General features: G+C 40.1%; 2 protein-coding genes across 2 annotated transcripts in view; one reads left to right on the top strand and one right to left on the bottom strand.

Moving 5' to 3' along the window:
* The first annotated feature begins 100 nt into the window (after positions 1-100).
* On the top strand, positions 101-4,315 carry becn1 (beclin 1, autophagy related). Its single transcript, XM_008313800.3, has 12 exons — positions 101-276; positions 447-579; positions 721-785; positions 938-996; positions 1,074-1,164; positions 1,248-1,384; positions 1,530-1,724; positions 1,820-1,966; positions 2,298-2,447; positions 2,533-2,593; positions 2,694-2,836; positions 3,023-4,315. The coding sequence occupies exons 1-12, from the start codon at positions 271-273 to the stop codon at positions 3,189-3,191; spliced, it is 1,356 nt and encodes a 451-aa protein (XP_008312022.1). The 5' UTR covers positions 101-270; the 3' UTR covers positions 3,192-4,315.
* Positions 4,316-4,905: 590 nt separating this feature from the next.
* Positions 4,906-10,136, bottom strand: part of itgb3b (integrin beta 3b) — a 15,025-nt gene continuing 9,794 nt past the window's right edge. The window contains exons 11-15 of the mRNA XM_008313801.3: positions 9,459-9,681; positions 9,255-9,355; positions 8,089-8,208; positions 6,272-6,438; positions 4,906-5,675 (exon numbers count right to left, since the gene is read on the bottom strand). Of these exons, the coding sequence (XP_008312023.2) occupies positions 5,607-5,675; positions 6,272-6,438; positions 8,089-8,208; positions 9,255-9,355; positions 9,459-9,681 (680 nt within the window). The 3' untranslated portion in view covers positions 4,906-5,606. The remainder of the gene's footprint in view (positions 5,676-6,271; positions 6,439-8,088; positions 8,209-9,254; positions 9,356-9,458; positions 9,682-10,136) is intronic.

Raw genomic sequence — 10,136 nt, forward strand, 5'->3', positions numbered from 1 at the left:
TTAAACTAAAAAGTGAACGGCTTTCATGTAGCTTTGCGTTTCAGTGTGTCGTATTTACCTGGATTTCAGTAGCTCCTGAATGCCTCACATGACGTCCACTGACAATTGGCCTTTCCACGTGATACCTTTCAACGTCATACGTAAACAACAATAAGAAAGAGGAGAGGCATGCAAAAATGAACAGTCACGCCAAACTAAATCAGCGCCAATTTGTTATTTTCAGTTTTTAACCATCACTGTAACAGTGCAGTACACTTGTGCTCTTTATACATGACAGTGAGTATGTCTTATCTTTCGGAATACGTGATACGCGCAAACTGATTGCGATGCTAGCTAGCCGTTAGCATAGCCTTTGCTTCTGAATTTGCTGTCCAAGTAGTAGTACACGTTAAATATCCAGGTTTTGCATAACAGTATTCATTAGGTTCATATTTGCTTTCCCTTAGATGGCAATGGAAGGCTCAAAGTCGTCGAGCACAACCATGCAGGTCAGTTTTGTTTGTCAGCGTTGCTGCCAGCCCCTCAAACTGGACACATCGTTTAATGTGCTCGACCGAGTTACTATCCAGGAGCTGATTGGTACGTGATGTAGCTTCGTTTGTATTATATTACTGCTTCTGCTTCTTTGCACTTTTGTAGTGATGATATTCACATTACTTTGCACTTTTGTAGTGATGATATTCATGGCCTCAGATTTGACATTTCCTTTCATTTCTCCAGCTCCGGTGGTCACCGTCACTCCCAGCAAACAGACTGACAGCAGTGAGGGGGACACGGCACAAGAGGTAAATGAAACAAAAAAGTGTTGACTGCAGTATCTATGTAGAAACGATCAACGATTTATGAGAGACCTGGCAAACATAGTATTGTTTCCTTAGACAACCATTATCACTGTGCTCAGCTGTATGACTCAGTCTAATTTAGCTTTTCACCCAAGGAGACCTTTGAAGAAAACAAACCAGATGGAGTGTCAAGGAAATACATCCCTCCTGCGCGGTAAGCACTCATGTCTTTCTTACATATGACAGATGTGTGATCCTGTCAGTCATCTTGTTGATATTTTTGCTTTGCAGCATGATGTCCACAGAGAGTGCCAACAGTTTCACCTTGATTGGAGAAGCATCAGATGGAGGCACGATGGAAAATCTAAGTCGCAGGTTAAAGGTGTGTCCGCTTTCACAGTTCTCAGCTGTGTTTGTTGTGAAGATCAGAAGAATAGTGAATTGTTATTGATCATATTATTTCAGGTGACGAGCGATCTGTTTGACATCATGTCGGGCCAGACTGATGTGGACCATCCCTTGTGTGAAGAATGTACCGACACTTTACTGGATCATCTGGACACACAGCTCAATATCACAGAGAATGAATGCCAGAATTACAAGTAAGTTAAACTTTTGCGCTAAATTGGATGGATTTCGGTTTAGTCGAAAATGCTTTGGAATATACAATAAACAATGGAGTTCCCTCTGGTAGAAACTGCAATTTGTGATTTCAGCATTGATTATTTTGTTTGACTGTATTCTTAGGCAGTGTCTGGAGCTGCTGTGCCACCTGCAGGTGGAGGAAGAAGAGACCCTGATGGCAGAGCTGCAGCAGCTGAAGGACGAAGAGGGGGCTCTGGTAGAGGAACTGGAGGCTGTGGAGGAACAGAGGGCTGCCATGGCCCAGGATCTGGCTCAGAGCAGGATCCACTCTCAGCAGCTGGACACAGAGGAGCTACAGTGAGTGATCACATCAGTCGTGTTGAGGGATGAAGTCGGACTTATTTTGCAGACTTTGAATATTTCTTTGAATATTTCTCCGTCTCGTCCCAAAGGTATCAGAAGGAATACAGTGAATTTAAGCGACAGCAGCTGGAGCTGGATGATGAGCTGAAGAGCGTCGACAACCAGATGCGTTACTGCCAGATTCAGCTTGACCGTCTGAAAAAGACCAACGTCTTCAATGCCACATTTCATATCTGGTAAATCAGCATTATATATATATATATATATATATGTACTGTATATATATATATATAAAAAACACAATAAATATAGAAAACATACACAAATAAATTAGAGAAATTAAGTTGATTCTTATTTGGTATATAGTTCATATAAGAGTGTGGTTAAAAACCAAAAAATACAGTAGACACCAATGCAAGAAATAAGCAAATCTGGTCTTGATGGGGTTTTTTTTTTTTTTTTTTTTGTGGGGCGGGGGTTTAATTGCAAAGACAACCTTATTTCACACCTTTAACTTTAACCAAGATCTCTGAAGTGTAACTCTGAAATGTTGATTTCCTGTCACAGGCACAGTGGTCAGTTTGGCACCATCAATAACTTCCGTCTGGGTCGACTTCCCAGTGTTCCTGTGGAGTGGAATGAGATTAACGCAGCATGGGGACAGACTGTGCTGCTGCTCCATGCCCTCGCCAGTAAAATGGGGCTGCGTTTCCAAAGGTGCAACCAGACGTATTTGACCGATGACTAGTCATGACTGAATCAATGATCGGCCTTGTTTAGCCTTTCTTTCTCATCTCCTCAGGTATCGCCTTGTTCCCTATGGAAACCACTCGTACCTAGAATCGTTGTCAGACAAGTCCAAGGTAATACACGGAGAACACTACTGCAGTACTCAGTATTCAAACTCTCACTGATTTTTCTGATCTGTAATTTTAAATTGTGTTTTTTTTTGTGTGTGCTCAGGAACTTCCTCTCTACTGCTCTGGCGGCTTAAGGTTCTTCTGGGACAATAAGTTTGACCATGCCATGGTGGCCTTCCTGGACTGTGTCCAGCAGTTCAAAGAGGAGGTAGAAAAAGGAGACACTGGCTTCTGTCTCCCTTACAGGTCAGAAAACTGCATCATGTTGACAAAACAATCCACTATTTATCATCTTAAGTAAATACCTGAAGCAGAAGGGGAATGCAACTGGACGTTTTACACCAAAATCTCATTAAAAAAAAATATTCACAGCATTGTGTTCATAAGACCCCATTGGATTTTGGATATGACCAATGTTTTTTCATGTCTTAGGATGGACGTGGAGAAGGGCAAGATCGAGGACACAGGCGGCAGCGGAGGCTCCTACTCCATCAAAACTCAGTTCAACTCAGAGGAGCAGTGGACCAAAGCACTGAAGTTCATGCTCACCAACCTGAAGTGGGGTCTGGCCTGGGTCACGTCACAGTTCTACAACAGATAGACATTACTGCTGCAATCATCTGGTCGACATGAGTTTGTAAACTTAAGAAAAAGAGTTTTATATCCCTGATGAAATATGGGCTGGATGTTCACTGGAACATTCAAATGGAATGTAAGCACTTCTCCCGTTATAATGGTGAATTAAGGTGAATCTTCAATCTCAAATTTAGGTCACATCACCGCGCTGCGCTCAGATTAGGATTTATTTCCTTTAAAACTGAAAACCTTAAAAATGTTTTGCTGATCAAGTTTGGAAAAGTCTAAATGTATCCCGTACTGGAACATTGTGAGTTTGTTGTGAAAGTAACTTTGGAAACAGAAGGAATTGCAAATTGATGAATACAGTTTGCTTTTCATCTAAAGTTGTTTTAGTCAGTATTGTTTTTTTAACCTTGAGTGTTGCTAACTACCGCTAAAAGTAAAAGACAGATGTGTGTTTAGAGACGACACACAACATACCTGTCAACTCCTGTTGAAGGTCAGCCCTAAAAACGTGAGACAAACGACTTCATTTTTAATACGATTGTAAGGTGAAATACAAACAATTAATTTACTAAACATAACAATTTCATACCTGACTGATTTGACCAATTATTCTTGTTTTGCTCATGCAGCACAGATTTTAAGTGCGATGTAACATTATAAACACTGGATGGCACCACCTGTTTTATAAAATCTGGTATTTCCAAAAACCAAAAAATGTTGCTTGAGAATCAAAAAAATCTGCACGATCTGTAGCCGATTTATAAATGCAGACTGGTATATACAGGTTTTTTGTTTTTTCATCCTCTGCATTGTCACATTAACACTGAATGACACACTGGACTTGAGTCAGTAAACATTTTAAGTTGTAAAAAGAAACAAGTGTTTATCGGTTTGTTCTAATATTTGTTTTTGTTTCTGTAAAGACAGTTCAGTGTAAGGCAGTTAAAGCTTAACACGTTTGAGTGGCTACATAGTTATTTAAAAACTACTAATTGCTGAGAAAGTTCCTTCCTGTCACTTCAGCTGTTAGCGTCGATTTTTAATGTGGATGCTAATAACAGAACTGTGTATAAGGTCACTGACATGCTATTAGCTTAACAAGCCTTTTTGGCTATGCTATATTAAAGCTGACAAGCAAAAGAGCGCCTCAGTATGTTTTGCTGACATTTACACTAAATGTCAGTTTTAACAATAATGACATTTTGAAATTAACAAGCACATACTTAAGGACCAGCTTCAACCAGCCAGGATGAGTTAACAACAGTGTTGTAGTGAAAGTTATCATCGGAAATAAAATGTTTATAGTAGTTAGAAATATTTTATTCTATGTTCTTATAATAATCGAAATACTATATCTAGTATAAAAATAAAAAAATGGCATGATTTTCCTAATCAACAGACTAGATGTTTTAGCCTTTTAAGGCAAAAAATGTTCCTGTGCAGTGACTAAAGAGAGTGAAACGTATTATCAGAACTTACAGATTGAGTCCAGAAGATGGAACCAGAGCTTTGCTGCTGTTCAGGCTGCACTCCCTTCCAGTATATACCGTATCAACTGTGAAAAAAGAAATAGAATAACAGCTGTATAAAGATTATAATGTCTTATATAGTGTCTTATTAGACATGTACTTACATTCTTTATATTTGGATAAACCGTTTGTGAACTTTTCAAGGATGGAAATGAGGAAATGACAATGAAGTCTGGAAAAAACTCAAAAAGCTCAAGTACATCCAAGCAAAACCAACCATTTAGTGATGATATGATTTCCATTGTACGACCAAATATAACATTCCCCAAATACATTTTCCACTTGAGGCTTAGTTGTACCTGATCCTATAGAGAATTTGGCCGAGGAAACTTTCCACTCTCCAGCCACTAAACCATAGACTTTACTGCCAGTGGGTTTTTTTTTCTTCTTAAATGCAGTTTTCCACTGGTGGTTATTCCAAGCACAATGACACCAGTTAAAACTGACAAGATTGTGCTGTTTGATATATTCAAATCCTGACAAGGGAGTAAGGATATACACTGTATATTACATTTTCAAAATCATGTGATTTCAGTAGTTTTTAATGGACAAACATTAAAAAAAATAATATACATGGTTGAAGCTAATGGCGGGGGGGGGGGGGGGGGGGGGGGGGGGTGAGAGTCTGAGTACACTTAACATTTATTCTGGACTGCAAACACAACAGTTCTCAATCGCAAACACACAAAACAATATCTTACTTATCAGTGTAGTAGAAGTGGACATTTTATGGCAAATCCCTGAAAAGTAAATAACATCTTCGGAATCATTTCTACATATTTACAATCACAAATAATTAGTCATTATTGTCTTGTGACAGTAGAGGCCTGCACATGATTCGTCACCCTCCCGGAAAAAGTCCCTTGTTTTTATCTTCTCCTCTTCATCTTTGTTCAGTAGCATCAGTCTTTCCCTCTGTATGTGATGTTTTTAAAGGTGGAGGTGGGTCCTTTGTACAGAGGATTGTGTCCCTGTTGGTCAGACAAACAGAAAGTCCTGTGTTACGGTCACTTTGGCAGAGGAGTTGGTAAAGTGTACTTGGCTGAGGTGCAGTAGTCAGCCATGCCTGTCTTTGAACTCTTTCTGCTGTAAATGCTCAGCTAATTTAATGTACTAAGATCATATAGTAAGATGTGTTTTGAATGTTGAATACCTTTATATATCACTCTTACAGTAGCTCAAATCCTTAATGTAATATTTACTGTGTTTTTCATAGGCTTCCTACAGCTACAGTGATTCACTGTGGTCCCAGGTCTATGAGATTTGGGCGGGGCCCCGATGCCACACAGAGGCCTATTACCAGTAAAAGGCTAATTAGCCTGAGCCACTGTTAATCCAGGCCTTCCGTTTGATGCCTTTTGTTCTACTGGGACTGACAGCATGTGGCAAAAATAATAATAAAACACACAAACGCGCTCTCACACACACGCAAACCGCACGGACACTTAAACAACGTGAGTGTTGTTGAAGTGTATCATATTCATGGTTCCAGTATCAGTTAACACGACATCGAACACACCAAGTCATGAAGGGAGTACTAATACTGCCTGGGGCTACGACCACTAACCGTGTCCCACTTGGCACGAGTCCGTTCTTCCTCAAATCTGGCAAACTCTCGTCTGTCGTGGATGGTGACCAGCAGTTTCCAGATGAGCAGAGCGGCCAGACCAAGGAACAAGATGGCTCCAGCCACTGACAAAAGAACCACCAAAATGTCTGGACCTTTGGGACAGTCTAAATGGAAGTGATGGAAGAAGGAAGTGATAAAAATAAGTGAGTGAGGCAGACATACAGTACAGTTGGAGGTAAGTTACAAAAGGGAAGTCTGGTCATATGCTGCTGTTTCCTAGTGGACTCAGAATGTGATTCACTCACATGGACGTTTATCATTTGCTCCTAAGATACAACACTGGGACTTTGTGAGGAGAGGAGTGTTTCGGTGGAATACTGACAGATGCAATGGGAGTCTGTGCCTTTTTAAAGTTTATAAAGAATCCCAGCATATTCTACTCCAACCTTATTTCCAATTTCCAATTTTATTTTATTTGGAATTGATTGAGAAACAATTATCTAACAGGACAAAAGTCATTGATATTACATTGACTATTGACCAAAAAGGTTAGTTTTTTTTAATTCGTTGTAAACTGAAGTATACTATACTGGTTTGTGAATTCCTTTTTGTTGTTTTCCCACAATTCATTATGGGTGTGTTGCATGTACATTTGTGTGCAGATAGTACCATTAAGTCAGCTACATAGGAACATGGGTGAACTTTTATGGCCAACATCAAAGCCTTATTCCTCTTCCTCTCTCCTCCTTCCGACTTCCCTGTATTTCCTGCTTCGCACTCCCCTTTTGATCCTCATGAGAGTCAATAAGATTGCTTCCACTCCGGCGTTATCAGGCGGATGTGCAACATGATTAGAAATATTCGGAGTCAGGTTTGTGGAAAAGTTAATTTTTTCACCACTGCATAGAGTTTCCTTTCCTTCTCTGTGCTCTCGTGAGGATGTGTGTGTAGTCAGCAGGTTCCTCGAGGAGCTGGGCTGCTATTTACAACCCCCCTTGACACAGTGGGGTGCAGCGTGTTCAGGGCAAATATTTGGTGTGCTTCTCTGCAACTCGGTTGTATCTTAATTAGACACACACTTTGATTAAAAGCAGACTCTGGGACAGGAGTTCTCTGCAGGCCCTCGTGGTCATTAAAGGATGTTTTACTGCCCCATACACTTTCTATTTGGCCACTAACAAGCAGATGAAGGGGCGGAGTGACAACTTGTATGTGGGTACGGAAAGGAGCGAGGTACAGTTGTCTGGTAAACTAGTCAACTGAATATAATAGGTCAGTAACACACTAATATAACGATGAAGAAAATTACATGCTATTTTGAATTGGTTACAAACCACTGCTACTTTTATGTCTTGTGGTCCATGTTTCTTTGGTGTTTAATGCTGGGCCAGTGGTGCATAGTTGTTTTATAAGTATTTTTCACAAGAACAAGCAGAAAAAAAAATCCCCCCCGAAACCACCAAATGTACAACAAAGCACCCCGGTACTAATGTCCGGACATTCCCAGGGGAGTTAACCAGAAGCGTTAAATGTGTGAATGTGAAAGTTAGCAAAAAAATATGCTGCAGATACTGTGCAGAGTGTGTAATTTTAACTCAACTGTTCATTTATTGTATATTTTATGCTAACCTGACCTGATAGAGAATATGGTTGGAGCGTCACAATTTTTGGTAAAAATTAGATTCATGTCGTAAGAAGTTAATTTCTAAATATTTCCTTTCAGTCTGTGTAGCATCACTGTCATTTGATTCCGATCAGTCACAGTGGGATCTGTTCTGTCCCGTTCTGTTAGGTAAGGTCACGTAAGGTCATACCTGGCTCTTGGAGGACAAACAGGATGGACTTGCCACTGGAGTCCTCATAATACTGGAAACGCTCCACGCAGTCATCCTCATCTTTGTAGGTGCAGTTCACGGCGTTCGTATCATGGAGCACTGTAAGGAAAACAGAGGGTGTTTTTATTTGTTTGTATTGTTTTGCTTTTTTTTTTCAGATCACATCATAGGCGTTTGGTAAACCACACAAATTCAATTTACTGAAATTGTATTGTATTATTGTATTTTTTTCAGATCACATCATAGGCGTCTGTTAAACCACACAAATTCAATTTACTGAAAAAAATTTGAATTAAATCAACATTTTATAGACATTCTATTAAGGACAATAACCACTTAATTCATGGAAAAGGTTTTAGGAAAATACTGTGTAGGGTTTGGGCAGGATTACTTCAGGAAGAGTGTTAATCTTTAACCTGGTCCTTGATGAAGGGGGGTATTCAAGTGCAACTGCCAAAAACACTTTTAAAAGAACATTCAATGATTGGTATTTTTGTAGAACTGTATTTAATTTAAGGTGTTGTCGTTTAAACACCTTGTCCTTCACCTTTTGACCATTTCCTGTATTTCATGTTCTTTCACGTCCTGTTCCAGGTCATGCCCTTCCTCCCGTGTCTCCCTACCCTGTGATTACGTGTGCCTCCCCTCCTGTGCCTTTCTGCCCCTGTGATTACCTGCTCTTTTTCTAGTGTCATCCACATCTTGTAATCTTTCCACCTTTGTGAATATATTCCAAGTCTCCATGATCTTCCCCTTCTTTAACACTCCTGATTTGGTAGCACTAACTGACCCAGACTTTTCTGTGCTCTAACTGATCTTCCAGACCATTACTCTGAAACTGCTCCTGATGTTTGGAAATCCACATAATGGATCTGGTGTTTGCATTTACAGTTGTTGTTGTTGTTTTTTTTTTTCAACTGGAGATGAACCCTGGGAGAAAAATAGCTCTTTCAGTCAACTTGCTGGGATTCACTTTTGAACTTTTGAAATGCGTTCGTCATTGCCACAGTGTGGTTTAAAACAATGAGCACTGGGTTTGCTTCTATGCTGTTGTATAAAGTTAGTAAAGTAAACACACTGTTTCTCAATTCAACCCAGTGCTTAATTATTTTTTCATTAGCTGTTGTGTTGTTGTGTGGTTGTACCTATTTCATCCACAAGTACAATCTCATCCTTGCAGATCTGAGAGCAGGTGTTGTCGTCAAACAGTCTTCCTCTCTTGAAGTGCTTGCACTCCACGCACTCCCTTTCAAAAACACAAGTAAAGACAACCTGGTCAAATTAAGGTGATGATTACGGAAACTTTTTAAAACTTGAATTAGCAGTAGCTTATCTGTTCGTAGCCTCACTTCTTCATGGTGCAGGCATCAGGGCAGGTAGGGCACTTGTCACACGTGGCCCCGTAAACCCCAGGTTGGGTGCACTCACAGGCCCCACACACACACTGGCCCCTCCCACTGCACAACAGACCCAGAGTTGACATGCAGGTGTCAGTGCGCCTGGAGCAGTTACAGTTCTCCCCTTGCCAGTCTGGGTCACACTGGCAGAAACCACAGTTACAGACGCCGTGGCCTGGAACACAAGGTAGACGACAACAACGTGAATCATCGTAATGGTTCACACAAACATATCTAAGATATTACAAGTGCTGGATTTGTGCTTTCATATATGTATATACACTGCGTAACTATACACATACACAAATATAAAGGCTATTATTGAAAAAAAAAAATACTCACAAGAAAAGGCTCAGGTAGATTTCTTGTGATTTTGTATTATTTAAATAGGATTATTCAGATATTTTACACATTTTTTTGGTGCTGTTAAAATTATTATTCCCTACCGGCTACAGCTTCAAAAAATAATCGCACGATTTTTACACCGCACAATACACCGACATACAGGTCAACGGTCAATCACAGAGCTGAAACACAAAGTTTAACGACGCTTCGCACTAACACCTACTCACACCTACTGTTAACTGATGCAAAGCCTGCAGTTAACCCAACCTCAAATTGCACGTCTTT

Source organism: Cynoglossus semilaevis, chromosome 8 (genome assembly GCF_000523025.1).
Source record: "Cynoglossus semilaevis isolate Cse_v1.0 chromosome 8, Cse_v1.0, whole genome shotgun sequence".
In the NCBI taxonomy this organism is placed as follows: Eukaryota; Metazoa; Chordata; class Actinopteri; order Pleuronectiformes; family Cynoglossidae; genus Cynoglossus; species Cynoglossus semilaevis.

What these genes read in the sequence shown, in the direction of transcription:
- becn1 (XM_008313800.3), top strand. An exon ending in AAATACATCCCTCCTGCGCG is followed by an intron (nt 997 to 1,073) that starts GTAAGCACTCAT and finishes TTTGCTTTGCAG; the next exon opens with CATGATGTCCACAGAGAGTG. An exon ending in AATGAATGCCAGAATTACAA is followed by an intron (nt 1,385 to 1,529) that starts GTAAGTTAAACT and finishes CTGTATTCTTAG; the next exon opens with GCAGTGTCTGGAGCTGCTGT.